The following is a 24,230-nucleotide window of genomic DNA, read 5'->3' as shown; positions in this document are numbered from 1 at the left end:
GTACCAGTAGCCCTTCACCCTCTCTTACCTGAGCAGATCACAGAGGCCGTGTTGCCATAAGAACAGTCAAAACCACCCAGGGCAGTCACAGGGCAACTCCACAGGAAGGACTCAGCCCCTGAGCAGTGAAATCGGGCTGTTGAGATCTGATCACCTCCTTCCACAAAGTGTGGTCCTCTGGGGGTGGAGATGGCGACTCCACAGCCGAGCTGACGACAGACAACATTGGCATTGGCCAGACTCCAGTGGGAGGCACAGAGTGCTCTCCATCGTCCAGAAATATTCATCTCCACTTGCCCCTCACACTGAGAGGAGCCATTTTTCATGAGTCGGACTTCTGTGTACATTGGTAGAAGAAGACAGGGTTTCAACAAAGTCTGATTTTCTCACCTGAACAAGGTAAGCAGAGAGGTTATAAACCTGATCTACATCTCACCTGAACAGACAACCTGGGCAACTCCACTGTGGTGACAAGTGCCTCCTGGACAGGGCACTCTCGGGCAGGACCAGAGCTCAGGCTCCTCCCCTTTACACCTGAACTCTTCAGCCCAGACCTGGCCACCTGACTCTCCGAAGGGCACGTGTCCCAGGACAGACACAACCTTGCCACATCCCAGCTCTGCACAGATGACCTGGGCAGTGGGGAATGTAAAGTTTCTATCAGACACTGGGGTCCAGTCTTCTCCAGAATGAACTTCTACTCGCCCTGAGCAGGGTCCATCTCCTTCAGCTAGACGCATAAATCCTAAGAGAAACAAACAATGAAACGCAGTGAGTGTTCTTGATCCTGACTTGACAAATGGAAACAACACATCACAGGCAACGATGTGAATGCTTTTCTTTTCCAGGAGTGGACATGGAGAGAGAATTTGATAGTTGGTGTCAGAATTGCCTTTTCATGAGCAAGAATCTGAAGAGAAATTCAGAAGAATTTGCAGGATCAGTTTGGGATGACTGTATCCCAACAATGGATACTCTGAGATTGTTTAGAAATATGAATTCCTTATCTACAGGCCTGGAAACTACAGAGCCCAAGACATATCATCAGAAATGACTGAATACCAGGAACATATAATTTATCATTGATTGGAGAAGTGAATTTCACCTTTAGGAGCCCAGGACTACAGAGCTCAAGGAAATTGCATAATGTTTTGGTGCTCAAACATGAATGCAGAAATATGAAAAACAGAACCACCCCAGAGAGACATGGACTATATCAGTATACAGATCTGTCATCCAGACAAAGTTAGAAAACTTTCCTGAGACTTGTGAGGCTATTATTTTGAATAGATTTCTCTCCCAGGAGCTAGTCTTCAAGTGACTTAGGTAAGGAAAATCATGAAGGAAGATCCATGAGTGCATGTCACTCTGTAGAGAGGTTGTCTGAGAGAAGAAATATAGACATTGTAAATAATCAACTTTTATGGGTTTTGTATTATATTTTTCTGATAATTTTTAATGGCAAAAATTCCAGGAATTTCTCAGGTGACTTCAGTGGGAAAGAACATGAGTTGAGAAAGCTCTGAGAGTCATGGAAGAGGTGGTGTGGTCCTAACCATCTCTTTTGAAACCCCAGGATTTGTCAATGAACTTGGGAGAGAGTTCTGATTGGAAGTTTCAGGACTGTGAGTTTGCCAAACAGTTCCTGTTACAGATTTTTCTTCTGAGACAGGAATCATAGAAAATGATAAGGGGTGATATTTAACTGATTTTAATTCTGTTATTGTGCTTATTCTGTATTTATATTTGACATCAAGATGACAGAAAAGGAGATTCCCCTTCTCTCACTGTCTCACAGAAACAGGGTACCCCCCAGCAACAAAACTGATCCTAAGAAAATAGAGATCTGTGAACTGCTTGATACAAAATTCAAATTCATTGTTTTGAAGCTCAATGGCCTACAAGAGAATGAAGAGAGACAAATAAACACAAGTATACATGAACAATTATAGACAAAACTATAAAAATGAGAAAATGAGGAGCTTCATAAAGAACTAGAAAACAATTAAAAAAAAAAAAAGAACCAAACAGAAATTCTGGAGCTTAAGGATTCAATAATTGAATTAAAAATCCAAAGGAAAGCATCAAGCAAACTCTATCATGGAAATCAAAGAATCAGTAAGCTTGAAGACATTCCATTTGAAATTATCAAGTTAGAAAAACAAAACAAAAATACAGTGAACAGAATACATACTGCATATGGGATACCACAAGCAATATATATATATATATATACACATCAGTTCAGTTCAGTCGCTCAGTCGTGTCCGACTCTTTGCGACCCAATGAATCATAGCATGCCAGGCCTCCCTGTCCATCACCAACTCCTAGAGTTCACTCAGACTCACAATCATCGAATCAATGATGCCATCCAGCCATCTCATCCTTTGTCGTCCCCTTCTCCTCCTGCCCCCAATCCCTCCCAGCATCAGAGTCTTTTCCAATGAGTCAACCCTTCACATGAGGTGGCCAAAGTACTGGAGTTTCAGCTTTAGCATCATTCCTTCCAAAGAAATCCCAGATCTGATCTCCTTCAGAATGGACTGGCTGGATCTCCTTGCAGTCCAAGGGACTCTCAGGAGTCTTCTCCAACACCACAGTTCAAAAGCATCAATTCTTCAGTGCTCAGCTTTCTTCACAGTCCAACTCTAACATCCATACATGACCACTGGAAACATTATAGCCTTGACTAGACCGACCTTTGTTGGCAAAGTAATGTCTCTGCTTTTCAATATGCTATCTAGGTTGGTCCTAACATGGCACCCCACTCCAGTACTCTTGCCTGGAAAATCCCATGGACGCAGGAGCCTGGTAGGCTGCAGTCCATGTGGTCACTAAGAGTCGGATACAACTGAGCGACTTCACTTTCACTTTTCACTTTCATGCATTGGAGAAGGAAATGGCAACCCACTCCAGTGTTCTTGCCTGGAGAATCCCAGGGATGAGGGAGCCTGGTGGGCTGCCATCTATGGGGTTGCACAGAGTCGGGCATGACTGAAGCAACTTAGCAGCAGCAGCAACTTTTCATAGGCCAATGTAAAAGCATATTTAAGGTAGTGTGGTGAAATTTTCTAAACTAGAATTCAGTCACCAGTGAAAATATTTTTTAAAATTATTAATAGTTAAAATGTTTTAATATTAAAAAGATGATAGAATTTGAGACCACCAGACCATCACTACACAAAAAAATGTTACAGTAAGCCATTCAAACTAAAGGAAAATGCCCAAAGCTATGAAGACTGCTCTAAATGATAATTCTATGGGTAAATACAAAAACTATTGCACGTTTTTTAAATAATAGAATATTTAAGGCAAAAATAGCCACAACATTTTATAAGATTTATTAATTTGTTTCATTATTTGTTAAGTGACAAGCTATTATTTTAAGGGCTTCCTTGATTGTTCAGTTGGTAAAGAATATACCTGCAATGCAGAAGACCCTGATTCGATTCCTGAGTTGGGAAGATCTGATGGAGAAAGGATAGGCTACCCACTTCAGTATTCTTAGGCTTCCCTTCTTAGAATTGTAAAGAATCCACCTGCTACGCAGGAGACCTGGTTTTGATCACTGGGTTGGGAAGATCCCCTGGAGAAGGGAAAGGCTAACGCACTCCAGTATTCTGGCCTGGAGAATTCCATGGACTATATAGTCCGTGGGTTCACAAAGAGTTGGACATGACTGAGTGATTTTCAGTTTTCACTTATCATGTTAAGGTAAAATGTGCAAGATGGATCAGTATAAGGACTTGAGCTCACCTCCTCTTACAAAAGCACCAAAATCATAACTAACTGATAAACAGCAGTTAAAAAAGCGTGTAACCTATCAAAAAAGATACTCTACATCCAAAGACAAAGAAGCCACAATAAGATGGTAAGAGGGGTGAATTTACAATATAATGAAATCTCATACCCACCAGGTGAGTGGTCCACAAACTGGAAAATAATTATATGACAGATTCCCCACAGAATGTTTCTGAAACTCAGGTCAAGCTCCCCACCCTGGCGGTCTGGCATAAGGAAGAGCAGCCCTGAGAGCACTTGATTTTGAAGGACAGGGGGCTTGATCGTAGGAACTCCACAGGAACAAGGGAAGAGAAGGGAAGGGAAGTGAAAGTCACTCAGTCATGTCCAACTCTTTGTGACCCCATGAACTGTAGCCTGCCAGGCTCCTCTGTCCATGGAACTCTTCAGGCCAGAATACTGGAGTGGATAGCCTTTCTCTCCTCCAAGGGATCTTCTCAACCCAGGGATTGAACCCAGGTCTCACACACTGCAGGCAGATTCTTTACTGTCTGAGCCACCAGGTAAGCCCAAGAATACTGGAGTGGGTAACCTATCCCTTCTCCAGCAGATCTTCCCAACCCAAGAATGGAACCAGGATCTCCTGCATGGTAGGCAGATTCTTTACCAGCTGAGCTCCCATGGAAGACCACTGGGGCCCAGGGAAAAAGTCATGACTTCACAGAAGTGAAGACCAGACCTACCTGCTTGTCTTATAGGGTCTTCTGGGGAGGTGGGGGCAGCTGTGGCTCACTTCAGAGACAAGGACATTGGTGGCAGAGGTACCAGGGTGTATTCATTGGTGTGAGATCCCCTGGATGCTGCCATTTTATAACAAAGATCTGGCCCCACCCAACAGCCTGCAGGCTCCAGTGCTGGGATGTCTCAGGTCAAACAACCCAAAGGGCAGGAACACAGCCCTGCCCATTAGCAGATAGGCAGTCTAAACTCTTCCTGTGGTGGTGGTTTAGTCACTAAGTCATGTCCAACTCTTGTGGCCCCATGGACTGTAGCCCACCAGGCTCCTCTGTCAATGGGATTTTCCAGGCAAGAATACTGGAGTCAATTGCCATTTCCTTCTCCAGAGGATCTTCCCGACCCAGGGATCAAGGGGTAAAGCATTGCAGGCAGATGCTTTACCGACTGAGCTATGAGGGAAGCCCATAGCTCTTCCTGAGGTTATTGATATTTCTCTCAGCAATCTTGATTCCAGCTTGTTCTGGAATCAGTAACCTCAGGTATGCACATGATACCACCCTTATGGCAGAAAGCAAAGAAGAACTAAAGAACTTCTTGATAAAAGTGAAAGAGGAGAGTGAAAAAGTTGGCTTAAAACTCAACATTCTGAAAACTAAGATCATGGCATCTGGTCCCATCACTTCATGACAAATAGATGGGGAAACAGTGGAAACAATGACAGACTTTATTTTGGGGGGCTCTAAAATCTTTATTTTGGGGGGGCTTCAAATGATAAAGTAAAAGAAAGTAAAAGACGCTTACTTCTTGGAAGAAAAGTTGTGACCAACCTAGACAGCATATTAAAAATCAGAGACATTCCTTTGCCAACAAAGGTCCATCTAGTCAAGGCTATGGTTTTTACAGTAGTCATGTATGGATGTGAGAGTTGGACTATAAAGAAATCTGAGCACAAAAGAATTGATGCTTTTGAGCTGCGGTGTTGGAGAAGACTCCTCAGAGTCCCTTGGACTGCAAGGAGATAAAACCAGTCCGTCCTAAAGGAAATAAGTCCTGAGATTCATTGGAAGGACTAATGTTGAAGCTGAAACTCCAATACTTTGGCCACCTCATGTGAAGAGCTGACTCATTTGAAAAGACCCTGATGCTGGAAAAGATTGAAGGCAGGAGGAGAAGGGGACAACAGAGGATGAGATGGTTGGATGGCATCACTGACTCAATGGACATGAGTTTGAGTAAATTCCAGGAGTTGGTGATGGACAGGGAGGCCTGTTGTGCTGCAGTCCATGAGGTCACAAAGAGTCTGACATGAATGAGTGACTGAACTGAACTGAAACTCTTCCTGACCTCACAGCTGCCTCTATGAACATCTTTTAACATGACCCTGCCCACAGAAGATCAAGAACTAGCTCCACCCACTAGTCATCAGACTAGTTCACTCCCACCAGGAAGTCTGCACAAGCCTCTAGATGAGTCTCACCCACCAGGGGACAGACACCAAAAGGAAGAAGAAGGACAATCCTCCAGCCTGTGGAAGAGTGACCATAAACACAGAAAGTTACAGAAAATGAGATAGCAGAAGAAAATATTCCAGACAAAGATACAAAATAAAATCCCAGAAGAACAACTAAGTGAAGTTGAAATAGGCAATCTGCCTGAAAAAGAATGCAGAGTAATGATAGTAAAGATGATCCAAGATTTTGGAAAAAGAATGGAGGCATGGAATGAGATGATACAAGAAATATTTAACAGCACTAGAAGATACACAGAACAAAGTTGAAGAATGCAGTAAAAGAAATGAAAAATATACTAGTAGGAATCAAAAGCAGAATAAATGAGGCAGAAAAACAGATAAGTGAGCTAGAAGACAGAATGGTGAATATCACTGTTGTAGGACAGAAAAAAGAATGTAAAAATGTGAGGACAATCATTGGGACAACATTAAGAAACCTCTGGGACAACATTAAATGCACAAACATGCACATTTTAGGGGCTCCTGAAGGAGAAGAGGCCTGAGAAAATATTTAAAGAGATAATAGCTGAAAGTTTTCCTAATATGGGAAGGGAAATAGCCACTGAAGTCCAGTAGAAACCCAAGAAGGCACATGTCAAGACACACATTAATCAAACTGACAAAAGCTAAAGACAAACTATTAAAAGCAACAAATAGCTTACAAGGAATCCTCATATGTTTATCAGCTGATTTTCAGCAGAAACTTTGCAGGCCAAAAGAGAGTGGCATGATATATTTAAACTGATAAAAGGGGGAACCTGCCATCAAAAATCCTCTACCCAGCAAGGCTCTTGTTCAGTTTCTATGAAGAAATCAAAAGCTTTACAGACAAGAAAAAGCTAAAAGAATCCAACATCACTAAACCAGCTTACAAAAAATTCTAAAGGAACTTCTCTAGGAAGAAAATAAAGACATAGAAGAAAAAAAAAAAAATTATGAATGAGAAAGCATACCAGTAAGGGCAAACATACAGTAAAGGTAGAAAAACATTCACACATAAATACGATACCAAAACTAGCAATCAGGAGGAGAGTTAAAATGCAAACTATTGGAAATGCTTTGGAAATTAGAAGACCAGCAACTTACAATAGGCTGCATATCAAAACCTCATGGAAACCACACGCCAAAAATCTACAATATATATTCACACAAAAAAGAAAAGGAATCCAAACACAGTATTAAAATAGCTATCAAATCATAAGAGAAGAGAATCAAAGAGGACGAGAGGAAAAAAAGACCTACTAAAAAAATACAAAGCAATTAACAATGTCAGTAAGAACACACATATCTATAATTACCTTAAATTTAAACTGATTCAGTACTCCAACCAAAAGACAGACTGGCTGGATGAAAACAAAAACAAGACCCATATATATGTATTGTCACTTGTCCATGGGTCTTAACACCTCATTTGGAGGGCACCACTGCTTGGATCAGCAGGTTCTATTGGCACCTCTCCCAAGTACTCACTTGCTAATACTTTGTCTCTCTAGGAGCTGTGAGTATAATAAACTCACACCTCTCCTTGCCTGCACCTTTCCTATATCCCCTCTTATAGCGGCACTTGTCTGACCATCCCATGAAAGAATACAACAAGCTACCATGATGAACATAATTAATGTAGGTTCAACCAGGCAGTTGTACCTGTATGAAATATTTGGCCTCACCTCCCTGCCTCCTATGACATATCACCTAGACCTGAAGGGCCTAGTGACCAATGGATCAGATCTGGAGCCTTTACTTCCAGGGGAAAACAAGCCCTTCTGCTCCCTTCAACTCCTAATGCTCTAGGAATAACTGTGTGACTGGAATCTTCACCCAAGAATGTACTAAAGGCTGTGATCTGTATTCTTATAGTTACTTTGGGAATAAGACTGAGGCTTTTCTTGCTGGTGATCCCATCCTATATCAGACAGGACTTACCTGAGCAAACTGCTCCAGCATCATGGGCATGGGAGTAACCCTGAGGACGATAGTCTTTCAATGTAGAACTCCTACACTGCTTGAGAGCTGACTCTGTCCCTATGCAGGAAATATAAGAAAACCAAATGGGGCCAAATGCTGGTCCAAAATAAGATCCTTGGGGAGCATCAATAGCAGCTCCACACCCCAGCCGTCTGCACACCACAGATGCCTCTTCTAAGCTCCACTTGTAATCATTCACTGTGCCCCATTTTCCTTGGTGTTTCACTTCCACTCTCCCCTCACAGCGGCGACCTCCATTCTTCAGCCTCAGACTTGCAGCTGTAAGAGACACAGACACAGGAGAGATTTTAGGATACCACACAGTAGTATACTGGCAAGTAATTAAAAAAATGAATACTCTGATCTCTGAAAAAGAAAATCCTTGTGAATAGCATTTCTTGATTTCTGTGGTATAAATATTCCTACAATGGCCAACTCAAAGCTCCCAATGTGCTATCACTGAACCTGGAGCAGGAAAGGAGGCATCAGGTATTTCTCATGAGCCTGCAGAACCAGCTCCAGGGACACCACCAAGGAGAGGCCTTCACAGACTCTGGATGCTGCCCTCCCTATAGATGTGCTCAAGGTTACAAGGGCCGAGCTTCCCCATCTCAGTTACAGCTCATGGCCCAGAATCTAGGGAGGAATCCTCCCTCTCATTCCCTGTCCATAGGGAGCATCTCACCCAGCCTAGGAACAGAGGGCTCGGTAACAGGCTCTAAAGTGTCCCAGTTATTCCTGTTGCCTGGTGTTCACGTCCTTGTGTAATCCCCACACTGGAATGTACATAGTTGCCAGGAGCCAGCATGAGGACCTCCGCCCGTGGCAAAGGTCATGAGGAAGGAGGCTCGGCATATGCAAAGGTGGTATCAAGCCTCAGAAGTCCCCCTGGAAATTTTCGAGCATCTACTCCCAAAACCAGAGTCTGCCTACTTTACTGCTTTGTGCTCTCACCTACACCTCTGACTTTAAGGGGGGCTATCCCCCATCACCTCTCTTGGAGAAAGGAGTTAGCTTAGAGCTCCAGTTAATAATAATTTCTGGGTGTGACAGGAGTGTTTTAATCTACAGACTCCTCTGAAGGTTTTCTAGCCTGCCTGACAGGTTTGTCCGGCCACATGTGATTGTTCACAGCCTCCCAACCGTGAGAGGCACGAGATGCTTTAAACCTTCTAAAAACAGATTCTTTTGAGAAGTTAGGAAATTATTAGTGTAGTATAGTGGGCTGATTAGAAATTGTATTAGTGAAGGGCTTTCATTGGTTGGGCCAACGTTTGCTGCTAAGTCTCCACATCCCCTGCCCTTATACACATTAATGAATATATAGAAGAAATAAGTATTAACCTTTGATATTAATCACATTAGACCTTAGGCTAGGCAAATTCTTTTTTAATTAAAACCCACTACACCCTCACCCTATAAGAATGTAACCTTATCTGGTGCCTTTGGTAGGTGGCGTCTGTTTTAAGAATAATCACTCCTGAAAATAAGTGTTCTGGTTGACTGACCACTGTCACAAGGAGAGGGTCATAAATTGTCAGCAGGCCTCCTGGCCAGAAGATGATGTAACACCCCTAAGACTTTTGTATACATTTGTATGAAGCACCTGATTTTGATAAAAGTCAGGACTGCTGACCCCACGTGACTTTTGTATTACATCTCTGTGTATAAAAGCAGACCCTGGAAAATGAAGAATGGGATCAGTTCCTAGAAAGACTGGTCTCCCCATGTCGTTCTTTCTCTCACCTTCTGGCTGAATTCCCATCTGGAATGTGGAGGCTCGTCAAGCCTACTAATTATGCCTGGGCTTCTAAGATCTGACCAGGGAGGCCTTAGTGACTCCTCTCCTTCGGGAGAACAGGAGGACACCTGCAGCCTACGTAGGTGATGCAAATTCCTTGTCCTGGAATTTTATTAGCTTTCCACATAAACCAAGTTATTCAGCCTCTTTTCTCCACTGAATTTTCCTACTGAGTTATCCTTATTCTATTACTCTTTATACCTCTAATTAATATTTAATTAAAGCTATTGTATCCAGTTCATCCACGCCATCCCCACTTCAAATTCCCTGGATCCACCCGGGCTGGACCCTGGCATATAGTAACATGCACGTAACAAATAGAATATGGCAAAAATGATATATCACTGAAGAGATTATGCTTCAAGATGACTCTGGTTTTTCCTTTGGTGACCTATCTTGCTCTCTCTCTCTTGCTCTGAATAAGCCAACTGCCACATGTGAACTACTTGTTGAGAGACCCTAGTGACAAGGAAAGGAGGCAGGCCCCTAGCCAGCAATCAGCAAGGGACTAAGTCTCTCAGTTCAACAGTCCACCAAGGTCTGGATGCTGCCAAAATCCAGGTGAGTATTCTTGGGCGATAACAATGCCTAGTTGAACCTTCAGATGACTGCATCCTTGCAAGATACGAAATGAGTCAGAGAACCCAGACAGGACATGTCAATTCCTGGCTCACAGAAAGCATGAGATACTAGATGCCGGGAGCCAGTTCAGGAGTTCCCACCCATGACAAAGGTCATGAGGAGAGGCCTGATATGCAAAGGTGAGTTAGGACTCGAGGGTTCCCCTCGCTGCTCCCGGACCTGCCTGAGCATCTACCCCAACACCAGAATTTGTTTTACTATTTCACGATTTTCACCAACTCTTCTGATATTAATGGGGGGCTATCCCCAACCACCTTTCTCTGCAAGAAAATCAACTTAAAACTCTAGTTAATAAGTCTCCTGGGCATAATAGGAGTGTTTCAATTCAAACCCCTCTGACGACTTTCTAGCTTGCCTGACAGGTTTGTTCAGATTCACAGCCTCCCAACCATGAGAGGCACGGGAAGCTTAAGATATTCTAACAATGCACAGCTTCTCAGAGAGTTAAAATTGGTAAAATAGAACTAGTAGAGGATTTCTTTGTTGAGCTAATGCTTGCTGCCAAGTTTCCATATCCCTTACCTACTGTGTCCCTGGGAGTGTATTGATTAATATAGTTGGTGTATAGAAATGTAAGTAGTAGCTTTAATGTTTGTAACCTTGGACCCTTGAGTTAATTTTTTCTTGTTATAGCCCACCACACTTTTGCCCTATAGGAATTCAACATTATCTAATGCTTTCGGAGGGTGGCGCCTGACTTTAGAATAATCACCTTTATAGAAAAATAAGTTTTCTGGAAAAGGGTCATAAAATGTTAACAGGCCTCCTGGCCAGAAGATGATGTAAATCACCTAAAACTTTTGCATATGATAAGTTTGCATAAAGAAAGCCTGGCTTCGATAAGGATTTTTATACCTTAAGGTATAAGTTTTTATACCTTAAGGTATATAAGGATTTTTACTACTTCGGAAAATAAAGTGTGGGTCGGGTCTTGCTCACCGAAGCTTGGTCTCCCCATGTTGCTCTTTCTCTTTCCTTTTCCTTTTCAGGCTGATTCCCTGGAGCACAGGGGCCCTCTGCATTCACTTTCCTGCCTGGGCTTCTAAGACCCACTCGTGAAGGTGCCTAAGGTGGGGCACCTTCAGCTATTTGAGAGGGCACCTGCAGCCTACATGAACAGAGCAAGTCCCGTGCTGGGTTTTATTGGCTTTCTGTGTAAACCAAGGAATATCAGCCTCTTTTCTCTCCTCTATGTTCTTAACTGCAAAATTCTTTCCTTATCTCTTTCTTTATTTCTCTCAGTCACCGACGCCGTCCTCCTGAGGGAATCCCTGGATCCAACTGGGGCTAGACCCCGGTAACTAGGCATTTGCTGACTTCAGCTGCCAACTTCAGAACTAATTTTTTGCTCAACAACATATAACTAATGCATGGCTTCCCTCCAGAGTCAGAAGACAGGGGTCAACAAGCTGGGGGGTTATACATGAGCCCTCACTGCCTCATCCAGATGAGACTTTTTTCCATGTGAGCAGGTCTGCTGCTTGGTCCCACCTGTAACTGGGACCCAAACCATTTCTCTCTGTCACATCAGGTTTCACCCCATGTCCCAGACTCCTGCCTTCCTGCTGGAAACTGAGAAGTGAGTTTCCATGAATCAGCTCCATTAGCTTTTAACTTGGGTCAGAAAATGAGAATCTTTCTTATAGTCTAAGGAGAAGTGGTCCCTGGCATACGATTCACACTGCTCAGGTCTATGATCCACCCCATGTGCTCTCACCCTGGAAACAGAAGTGATGCATCACAGAGGGAACATCTGGGGAAATGCTGAACTGGAGATCCTGGTGTGTAGTCGGCTCAGGCAGGTGGCCACAGCAAGATATCACAACCTGACTGGTTAAACAACAGAAATGCATTTATCTTATCACAGTTCTGGAGGCTGGTAAGTCAAGATCAAGGTGCTTGCAAGGCTCTGTTCATTATGAGACTTCTGCTCTTGGCTTGCAGGCCATGGCTCCCTCACTGTGTGCTTAACTGGTCTTTCCTCAGGACTTGTACACAGGGAGAGAGGGAGAGAGATCTGCAAAAGAGAGAGGGAGATCTGTCTCTTCTTCTTCTTATAAAGTCACCTATTAGATTGGGGCCACATCCTTATGATCTTATTTAACGTTGTTGGTGGTGGTTTAGTTACTAAGTCATGTCCAGCTCTTGTGACCTCATGGCCTGCCAGGCTCCTCTGACCATGGAATTTCCCAGGCAAGAATACTGGAGTGGATAGCCATTTCCTTCTCCAGGGGATCTCTCCAACCCAGGGATCAAACTCACCTCTCCTGCATTGAAAAGAGGATTCTTTATCACTGAGCCACCAGGGAAGCCAAAGAGGTGGCAAGAATACACAGAAGAACTGTACAAAACAGATCTTCACAACCCAGATAATCATGATGGTGTGATCACTCACCTAGAGCCAGACATCCTGGAATGTGAAGTCAAGTGGACCTTAGAAAGCATCACTATGAACAAAGCTAGTGGAGGTGATGGAATTCCAGTTGAGCTATTACAAATCCTGAAAGATGATGCTGTGAAAGTGCTGCACGGAATATGCCAGCAAATTTGGGAAACTCAGGAGTGGCCACAGGACTGGAAAAGGTAAGTTTTAATTCCAATCCCAAAGAAAGGCTATGCCAAAGAATGTTCAAACTACCACACAATTGCACTCATCTCACACGCTAGTAAAGTAATGCTCAAAATTCTCCAAGCCAGACTTCAGTAATACATGAACCGTGAACTTCCAGATGTTCAAGCTGGATTTAGAAAAGGTAGAGGAACCAGAGGTCAAATTGCCAACATCCGCTGGATCATGGAAAAAGCAAGAGAGTTCCAGAAAAACATCTATTTCTGCTTTATTGACTATGCCAAAGCCTTTGACTGTGTGGATCACAATACACTGTGGAAAATTCTGAAAGAGATGGGAATAACAGACCACCTGACCTGCCTCTTGAGAAACGTGTATGCAGGTCAGGAAGCCACAGTTAGAATTGGACATGGAACAACAGACTGGTTCCAAATAGGAAAAGGAGTACGTCAAGGCTGTATATTGTCACCTACTTATTTAACTTCTATGCAGAGTACATCATGACAAACGCTGAGCTGGAAGAAGCACAAGCTGGAATCAAGATTGCTGGGAGAAATATCAATAACCTTAGATATGCAGATGACACCACCCTTATGGCAGAAAGTGAAGAGGAACTCAAAAGCCTCTTGATGAAAGTGAAAGTGGGGAGTGAAAAAATTGGCTTAAAGCTCAACATTCAGAAAACGAAGATCATGGCATCTGGTCCCATTACTTCATGGGAATAGATGGGGAAACATTGGAAACAGTGTCAGACTTTATTTTTCTGGGCTCCAAAATCACTGCAGATGGTGACTGCAGCCATGAAATTAAAAGATGTTTACTCCTTGGAAGGAACGTTATGACCAACCTAGATAGCATATTCAAAAGCAGAGACATTACTTTGCCAACAAAGGTCCGTCTAGTCAAGGCTATGGTTTTTCCTGTGGTCATGTATGGATGTGAGAGTTGGACTGTGAAGAAGGCTGAGAGCCGAAGAATTGATGCTTTTGAACTGTGGTGTTGGAGAAGACTCTTGAGAGTCCATTGGACTGCAAAGAGATCCAACCAGTCCATTCTGAAGGAGATCAGCCCTGGAATTTCTTTGGAAGGAATGATGCTAAAGCTGAAACTCCAGTACTTTGGCCACCTCATGCAGAGTTGACTCATTGGAAAAGACTCTGATGCTGGGAGGGGTTGGGAGCAGGAGGAGAAGGGGACGACAGAGGATGAGATGGCTGGATGGCATCACTGACTCAATGGACATGAGTCTGAGTGAACTCGGGGAGTTGGTGATAGACAGGGAGGCCTGGCGTGCTGCAATTCATGGGGTCGCAAAGAATCAGACACAACTGAGCGACTGAAATGAACTGACTTCCTAAAGACCCTATTTCCAATGGGGTCAAACTAGGGGCTAGGATTCAACATATTAATTATGGAGCGTCACAGTTCAGTCCATAGACCTGGAGAGGTCCAGGTTTTTTTAAGTACTGTAAATACAGAATATAATAAGACAATGTCCTTGTCTACATGTAGTTTATCTAGTTCATGACACAAACAATGAGATGATTTCATTACTGTGAAAAGTTCTAGGTTTTCTCAGTAATGGTGGGCTTGCTTATTGAGGATATTTCTTCTTTTAAAAAAGTATAAGTAATTTACTAAAAATTATCTTAAAAGCATTAAAGACCTGATAAAGTAGAAAGGGAAAATTGGGCCAACTCTGAAGGGAACATGTAAATTCTCTGAGATTCAAAGAGATAGAAAACATAAAAAAAGAAAGAAAGAAAGTAAAACTAACCAGAAATTCTGGAGATGAATAATAAATTAGTGAACTGAAGAATTCAATACAGAGCATCAAAAACAGTCTTGACCATCAGAAAAGTAGAAATATCATATGACATCCCTTATATATGAATCTAAAAAGAAATGAAAAAAGTGAACTTATTTACAAAACAGAAACAGACTCACAGAGCTAGAGAACTGAACCTGTGTTTGTTAAGGGGAAATAATAGGGTGAAGGGAGAGTTAGGGAGTTTGGGATCAACTCCTACACACTGCTATATTTAAAGTGGATAATCAACAAAGACCTACTATACAGCACAAGGAACTCTACTGAGTGTTATGTGGCAGCCTGGATGGGAGGGTAATTTAGAAGAGAATGGATACACGGATCTGTATGGCTGAGTTTCTTTGCTGTTCACCTGAAACTATCATAACATTGTTAATTGGCTATGTTCATTGTTCAGTGTAGTGGGAATTCCTAATAATGTACTTTCACAGCCTTGAGAAATTTCACAGAAATTGCACCTGGAAAAACAGCATATATTAAGAAACTGTGTTTTTTAAGAATAATCTCCTTGTTAGAAACCCCAAGGCCAGACCCAGAAGGGAGTATGACTGGGATCATGAAAGCATGGACCTTGGAACATAGGGTAAGCATCAGGCATGAATGCTGCCTATGCACTTGCTGATTGTTCCTGAGACTAGCCCAAAAGGGTATGGTGTGGGGTAAAAACAAGGAGATCTGGACTATGTTAGTGTAATGTCTTGGAAAAGATAAGATCAAAAAAACAAACAAACAAAAAAAAACAAAGATGGGTACAATAAAGGACAGAAATAGTATGGACCTAACAGAAGCAGAAGATATTAAGAAGATGTGGGAAGAATACACAGAAGAACTATACAACAAAGATCTTCATGAGCCAGATAATCACAGTGGTGTGATCACTAACCTAGAGCCAGACATCCTGGAATGCGAAGTCAAGTGGGCCTTAGGAAGCATCACTACAAACGAAGCTAGGGGAGGTGACAAAATTTCAGTTGAGCTATTTCAAATCCTGAAAGATGATGCTGTGAAAGTGCTGCACTCATTATGCCAGCAAATTTGGAAAACTCAGCAGTGGCCACAGGACTGGAAAAGGTCAGTTTTCATTCCAGTCCTAAAGAAAGGCAATGCCAAAGAATGCTCAAACTACTGCACAATTGCATTCATCTCACATGCTAGTAAAGTAATGCTCAAAATTCTCCAAGCCAGGCTTCAACAGTACATGAACCATGAATTTCCAGATGTTCAAGCTGGATTTAGAAAAGGCAGAGGAACCAGAGATTAAATTGCCAACATCCATTGTGAAAGGTTGTTGTTGAATCACGCAAAGACACTGGGATTCTTGGCCCCCGGAGGAGAAGAATTCAATCCCAGGCCAGAGACAAGGCTTGATCGCTCAGAGCACTTGTGTAATAAAGTTTTATTAAAGTATAAAGGAGATAGAGAAAGCTTCTGACATAGGCATCAGAAGGGGGCAGAAGAATACCACCCCCCCGCCCTGCCCCTGCTAGTCTTTAGCTGGATGTTATATAGTCACTAGCAGTCTGTTAATGAAGGAAAGGAATGTCTTAAAATTCAGAATGGCACCAGGCCCCTCACCCATAAGATGCTTTGGGGATAATCTTGGCACCAAATGGTTTATCCTGGGCCATAAAATGATTAACTTGAATCTTGAAGAAGGGCAGACCACCATACAAATAGTTTCATTTACATAGATTAGGGGAACAATATCTGAGTATAACATACTGGTTTGTCAAGTAGGTTCTGAGCCAAGAAGCAGAACGGACTTTGAAGACAAAGTTTGGGGTAAATGCATAGTACATTAGCATAGCTTAAGACAAACATTTACATAAGAAAAAGACATTGGTTATCTCTAGGTTTGAGAACAATTAACTTCAGGCTAAACCAGATGTCATTATGGCAACACAGTATTTTAAGAGAAAACTCCTTTTAAATTTGTATAGAGAAGGAAAAAATATCCCTAGTTGTTTCCTCCTGCTGCTTAAGAGAGATAAAAATGTCTGACACTTCAAGGCTATTTCCTCCGTTTGGAGACCCCTGGCCTTCCTGCCTGCTACCTTCTCATCCCCCCCTTTTCTTTTAGGAGAATTATGTTGCCTAGGGAAAAGGGGCGTTGTCCGTTGGATGATCAAAAAAGTTAGAGAGTTCCAGAGAAACATCTATTTCTGCTTTATTGACTATGCCAAAGCCTCTGACTGTGTGGACCACAACAAACTGTGGAAAATTCTGAAAGAGATGGAAATACCAGACCACCTGACCTGCCTCTTGAGAAATCTGCATCCAGGTCAGGAAGCAGCAGTTAGAACTGGACATGGAACAACAGACTGGTTCCAAATAAGGAAAGGAGTATGTCAAGGCTGTATATTATCACCCTGCTAATTTAACTTATATGCAGAATACATCATGAGAAATGTTGGACTGGATAAAGCAGAAGCTAGAATCAAGATTGCTGGGAGAAATATCAATAACTTCAGATATTCAGATGACACCACCCTTATGTCAGAAAGTGAAGAAGAACTAAAGAGCCTCTTGATGAAAGTAAAAGAGGAGAGTGAAAATGTTGGCTTAAAGTTCAACATTCAGAAAATGAAGATCATGGCATCTGGTCCCATCACTTCATGGCAAATAGATGGGGAAACAGTGTCAGACTTTATTTTGGAGGGCTCCAAAATCACTGCAGATGGTGACTGCAGGCCATGAAATTAAAGCTTGCTCCTTGGAAGAGAAGTTATGACCAACCTAGACAGCATATTAAAAAGCAAGAACATTACTTTACCAACAAAGGTCCATCTAGTCAAAGCTATGATTTTTCCAGTAGTCATGTATGGATGTGAGAGTTGAACTACAAAGAAAGCTGAGCACTGAAGAATTGATGCTTTTGAGCTGTGGTGTTGGAGAAGACTCTTGAAAGTGATGGGACCAGATGCCATGATCTTCGTTTTCTGAATGTTGAGCTTTAAGCCAACTTTTTCACTCTCCTCTTTAACTTTCATCAAGAGGCTTTTTAGTTCCTCTTCACTTTCTGCCATAAAGATGGTGTCATCTGCATATCTGAGGCTGGTATTTCTCCTGGCAATCTTGATTCCAGCTTGTGCTTCTTCCAGCTCAGCATTTCTCATGATGTACTCTGCATAGAAGTTACATAAACAGGGTGACAATATACAGCCTTGACATACTCCTTTTCCTATTTGGAACCAGTCTGTTGTTCCATGTCCAGTTTTAATTGTTGCTTCCTGACCTGCATATATGTTTCTCAAGAGGCAGGTCAGGTGGTCTGGTATTCCCATCTCTTTCAGAATTTTCCACAGTTTATTGTGACCCACACAGTCAAAGGCTTTGGCATAGTCAATAAAGCAGAAATAGATGTTTTTCTGGAACTCTCTTGCTTTTTCCATGATCCAGCGGATGTTGGCAATTTGATCTCTGGTTCCTCTACCTTTTCTAAGACCAGCTTGAACATCTGGAAGTTCACAGTTCATGTATTGCTGAAGCCTGGCTTGGAGAATTTTGAGCATTACTTTACTAGCATGTGAGATGAGTGCAATTGTGTGGTAGTTTGAACATTCTTTGACATTGCCTTACCTGTATTATTTAGTCAAGTGATTTAACTTTGCTTTGCCTTAGTTTCCTGAAATATTTTTTGAGATAAAGATATCCTGCCTAGTCGGACTGTTGCACAGTCAAGTTCATATAGGCACCTGGTAGCATAGTAGTCACAGTGATCGTGTAAAGAGCTCCCATATAACAAAATGACAAACATCACAACTTAAAAAGCACAAATGTTGTGAGCATGCAATGAAGGAGTACATGAACCATTAAATTAGTGAATACACACTAGTTTTTGCCTATGAAACTGGGTAAGATTTTAAAACTTGGTAAAAAGCAAATGTTAGTGGGGATAAGTGGAATCTAATAGTCTCACACAATAATAGTGGAAATAAAATTCAGTGCAAACATTTCAAAAGGCACTTAATCTCTATGTACCAAAAGGCTTGAAGATATTCATAGCCTATAAAACAGCAATTCCAGCCAGAAAATATTGTTGAGAAATAATTATGAATGGTCTTTATATTTAAATACAGAAAAGTTCAGAGCAACTTTTTTCATGATGGCAGAAATGTTGGGAACTACTAAATGCCTGACAAAACAAAATTTATCTTTTAAGGCAGGACAAAAAACATTAAATAAAATTTTCTCTGTATGTTTATTTGGTCCTCCTCCTAATGTGCAGTGTGCATCTGTATTGCAGAGTAACCAGGACTTCTCAAGTATGGGAGTGCCTTCTCGGCCTTGAAGATGAATTATTTTTTTTCTTCTGATAATAGCATTGTAACTTGTTAAAAGAATAGCATTCTTACTCAGCTCTGTTGGGGGTCATGGTGACTTGATGCTTAACTAACATATATATCTTTGGTGAACTTTATGTAAAATATCAGTATGATACTTTGTCTCAAAACTGTATATGACTATACCTTCATCTTCTAACATGAAGATTACCCAGAGTTTTTCCAAATATCTGCTTCCAAGATTATTAGCTTCAGTGTGGGTGGAATAAAATTCTTTTTTTCCCTCCATAACTTGATTGTTAATTGAATTTTTTTTGATATGTGTAATACAGGTGATTAGGTGAGTATATTGCATTTCAATTATGTAGCAAAATAATTGGAGGAAATTTAAAATTTCCATATTTTCCCTGGAATATCTTATATTTTTGTAATACTATGATTAAACATTTTTATTGAGTGAAAGAATACTTAATGATATAAAAGTGTTAGTCATTCAGTCGTGCCCAACTCTTTACCACCCCATGAACTGTGTAGCCTGACAGCCTCCTCTGTCCATGGGATTCTCCAGGCAAGCGCACTGGAGTGGGTAGTCATTCCCTTCTCCAGGGAATATTCCTGACCCAGGGATTGAAGCCTGGTCTCTGGCTGCAGGCAGATTCTTTAACATTTGAACCACCAGGGAAGCCAATAATGATATAGAAATATGTGCAAAATATATTGTTAACTTTTAAAACCAGGTTACAAAATAATATATACTGAATTACCTAATCTTGAGGGTCTATGTTATTGTGTATAAGGACATCAGTTGTGCTTGAAGGGACCATTTTTCACCAATGCCCATCATGGATTTCATGGTGGAGACTCCTATAATGTGTGCCAAACCCAGAAATCATCAAATGCTCACAGAAGCCAGGAATATTGTTATACAAGGAGACCACTGTTATACAAGACCAATGTCGTATGAAGTAGAATAAGAATAAATTCTCGGTAGAATAATACTGAACAGTGTTGTTTCACTGAAACAACAAAATGAGAAGAACACTTCCTTTGGCAAAACTGTCTTGCTTCATAAATAACTTCTAAAGAAATTTCCTAGTTTCCTAGTAAGAGTGGATGCCTTGCAAAGAACACAAGTTGTCTCCCCTTTCAGGGGTACAAAATTCACCTCTGTCTTCCAGAGCCCTCAGGAAGAGATGCTTCACCAGCATCTGCCCAGCACCCAGCACTCAAGGAGCAGAGACAAAGAAGGAGGGGGTTTCCCAAGGAGAGTACTGGGATGAGACAGGGCTGCACTGAGTTTCAGTGGACCAGCATCCACATCTGAGAGAGCCACCTCCTCCAGGCTGGAGACCAGATTCTCTGCAGCCCCAGCCCTGACACGCAACATTCTCTCACTCAGGGAAACCAGCTCCAGCAAGAGACCGGAGAGGGCATGAGAAAGTATTCCCTACAGAGTCACAGAAGATTCTGGGAGGGAAGCAAAGAACGATCCCAGGCCCCCAGCACATCAGGAAACAAGTAACGGGAACCGAGGCAGAGACTCGGGAACGTATACACTTGGGGCTGCACATCAACTGATCTCTACAGACAAGAGGTCCCCTCTCCTGGCTGCTGGCTCCTCTGCTTCACAATGGACACCTGGTAGGAACAGGTGAGGCTAGCAGGCAGAGCCTCTTACAGAGCCCAGTGCTGGGCAGACAGGGCAACAAGCAAAGCGGAGCCTGGGGGGTGGGGAAGAGGAGCTAGAGAGGCAGGCAGGTGCACGATTGTCTCTGATCTGGTAACATGCAGTAACCCAGCCCTGTGGGACCCTGTGTGCTTCACAGACTAACAGACTCAGTTTCTGCTCAGCAGCCCCAGTCCTCTCACATAGACAGGCTTCACACACCCTGAGACACACACACACACACACACACCCTCACACACACACTCTCACACACCCCCTCACACACACTCTCACACACCCCACACACACACTCTCACACACCTTCACACAAACACACCCTTACACACTCCTCACTCACCCTCACATACACTCATACAAGCACAAAGCCCACAGGAGCATAGACAGGAAACACAGGGACACAGGGGCAATGCTCACACACCAGGCACATGGAGTGTGTGGGAACAGCCCAGAGTCCCAGCTGAGGTCAGTCGCTGGAACTTCCTCACACTGGGAGCCACTGGGACTCTAGAAGCTTCCTGAGAACAAGGGAGACAGCGGAGGGACTCAGGCTGACCCAGCTCAGTCCAGACCAAACCTCACTGCTCCGTAAAATCTGCCACTATGACCAGTGGACCACCCACAAGAGAGGGACCAATATTCACAGTCAGTGTGGCTTCTTTTTAGTCAAAAACACTGAGGCTTAGTTCCAGAACTCCAGAAACGTTTCCCTTCACATAGGCATCCACTACATGGTGTGGATCCAGGACAGAGGGGCAGCTCTTACCTTGACCACTCACCACGGTGCCGAGGAGGAGGACACAGATTCCCCACAGGGAGAGGTGTCTGCCCAGAGCCATCCCGACCCCACGTCCTCAAGGTCACAGTCCCAGCTGCAGGATCAGCCTGTGAGGAGGCATCAGGGTACCGACCGGGGTCTATATAGACCACCCCTTACACTCTCCCTCCTGCGAGCCAATAGCGACACCTCTCACCATTTCAGGCACTATCGAAGGCTGCATCTGCCTCTTTCTGCAGCTCAGACACCAATGAGCTTCTGAATCTTCAACATATCCTTATATGAGCAACACGGTCCTTTGACCTCCTGCTTCCGTGGTCCTGAGAGCCAGGCCCCATAATCAGGGCTAGCGTAGAAAACTATGACTACCTTTCTTTCCTCTGATCACCCTGGCCGATCCTCAAGGACTGTGAGATTTCAGAGTCAGGTTGTGGAATCAATTGGCCCTCAGGGAATAACTCTAATGGAATCAAGCACTGATCTTCCAAGTACTGAGCTCAGGGTGGAAGCCAAGTACTAGAAGAAGGTTTGAAATACAAGAATACTTGTCAGGGCAGAAGAAAACGAGGACAAGGATTGCAGAAAATCACAGACCATGGAGAGGGTAAAATGGAAACCGCTAAGTTAAAGGGATGAGATTGTAGGTCTCTTTTCAGAATGATCTGTACACTGGGTCCTGGAGAAGATGCATGTGTGCTTAATTGTGTCCTACTCTTTGTGACCCCTGGACTGTAACCCACCAGGCTCTCCTGTCCGTAGGCTTTCACAGGCAAGAATACTGGAGTGTGTTGCCATTTCCTTCTCGAGGGTATCTTCCCAACCCAGGGGTCTCCTGTGCCTCCTGCATTGGCAGGCGGGTTCTTTATTGCTGAACCACCTGGGAAGCCCTATAAGGGATTTTCACACATGCTAAATCCCTTTCTGTTTACTGAATTTCATTTTATGTGAAATACCCCTTTCAGCTATTCAACAAATGATGCTTCAGGAGAGAAAGAGATTGCTGTTATAGGAAACAAAGAAAAAGTAGTAGTCATTATTCAACTCTAGCCCTCCAAAATAGGAGTGGGGATCTCTAGAAGAAAATATGTAGCTTAGAAAGATTAACATTTTCTAAACTTCACATTTTTCCCCTTTGGATATTGAGAGTTTGGTTTGATAGGATTCAGAACCCACTTGTATTATAAGCCATAGCTAAAGTAGATGCAAAATATTATTTAACAGAACTGCCCCCAGACAGAAGGATAAATAGAAAGTATTCTGCTGCACAGTGGCTGCAGGCAAGGGGCAAAGAAGAGGCGAATGAAGCAGAAAAGAGAAGACGGTTCATTCATTCTGAGTTTAAGAGGAAAGGTGGCAGCAAGAATGGAAGCCAAGGTGGACTGAGGGCACAGAGCCAAGTAGAAGGGACTGATGTCCAGTGTGGCCATTGCTGCCTCGTGTCCCACTGATCAGAGAAGCTCCCATATGCTCTCCAGAAGGAAAGTAGCCCAGGGATGAGTATAGAGAATGAGAAGGGCCGTAATGGTGCAAGATAGATCTCCCCCATTGAAATTCAAGGTCACTAACATACTGCCCTCATCCTCATACTCCCTCAGGCTAAAGATTCCCATGATGCACCTCTGTGGTCCACAGAAATCTACCCTGAGGGCCCCTCACCGTGACTCTCATCATTTCAGCACAAACGGGGGAAGGATCCATCTGTGACACACACCACACACGCCTCAGAGTCCCCACCAGAGCTCAGAGGCAGCTTCACACCCTCCCCCTAGCACACCTGAAGGTCTCGGTGAAGCCAACACTGAAGGCAGCTGTGGACCAGTCTACAGCCTTGTCACATCCCCCACTGGAAGGACCCTCATCTTGGTCAACAGACACAGCTTCTCTGTCCTGCCATGCCTGTTCTTCCTACTTGAGACTCAGGTAAATGAAAAGGGAGAAAAGTCAATTGAACACATGCTTTTCTCCCTCTAAATATGCTATTAACCCATTATTTTTTAACACTTACTTGTCCTGTGTTCCTCTGACTTCCAAGCCCCCATCTGTACATGAACCCCATCTCCTTCTGGATGATTAACACAGTAGTGATAATAACCGATTATAAATGTCAAAACCAGAATATAAACTCAGGTGCTAGGGTAGGAACAGGATCTGCTCAGTCACTAGAGTCGATGCTCTACTCCCCGTGGATCCCAGAGTCACCATTCCTTACCCAGTTATAGACTCTGCAGCATCACCAGAAAACACCAGACAAACACCTAGAACACAGGATGTGCTTCCTGGAGTCCAGTCATTCCTCCCACAGGATGACACAGGGATGCGTTTAGTGAACCAGGTACACATGGTCTCACCTCAGGATTGAGACCTTGTAGGTAACATACTGTTAGGGACTCCATACCCCGTTATAAGGATGGAGTGGGCTGGAAGGAGGGGCTAAGCCAGTGCTGGCAGGCTGTGCTCAGGCAGCACCCTCTACCCCAGAGCTGGGGATGCAGGGTCAGCATGGACCAACTCACCCTCTGATGAATGTTCGTCTTCTCTGACACATAAGGAAATCTCAGTGTCTAATCTCATCCAAGATTTGAAGGAGGAAAGCTTTAGGGAGGACACTAACCCAGCTGTGTCCATGTGAACTTCAGAGGTCAGGAGAACAGGCTCAGGAACCAGTCTGCCCTGGCCTGACTCAGAGCTCAG

At 43.2% G+C, this 24,230-nt stretch overlaps 1 protein-coding gene across 1 annotated transcript in view; it reads right to left on the bottom strand.

The window, feature by feature from the left end:
- The window catches only part of LOC109559715 (antigen WC1.1-like), a 57,043-nt gene extending 35,387 nt beyond the window's left edge, over positions 1-21,656 (bottom strand). The window contains exons 1-4 of the mRNA XM_070788666.1: positions 21,528-21,656; positions 7,913-8,233; positions 437-745; positions 29-337 (exon numbers count right to left, since the gene is read on the bottom strand). Of these exons, the coding sequence (XP_070644767.1) occupies positions 29-337; positions 437-745; positions 7,913-8,233; positions 21,528-21,600 (1,012 nt within the window). The 5' untranslated portion in view covers positions 21,601-21,656. The remainder of the gene's footprint in view (positions 1-28; positions 338-436; positions 746-7,912; positions 8,234-21,527) is intronic.
- Positions 21,657-24,230: the final 2,574 nt, after the last annotated feature.

Source organism: Bos indicus, chromosome 5, assembly GCF_029378745.1.
Source record: "Bos indicus isolate NIAB-ARS_2022 breed Sahiwal x Tharparkar chromosome 5, NIAB-ARS_B.indTharparkar_mat_pri_1.0, whole genome shotgun sequence".
In the NCBI taxonomy this organism is placed as follows: domain Eukaryota; kingdom Metazoa; phylum Chordata; class Mammalia; order Artiodactyla; family Bovidae; genus Bos; species Bos indicus.
Note: the sequence above shows the minus strand (reverse complement) of the source record. Positions and strands in the feature narration are given on the sequence as shown.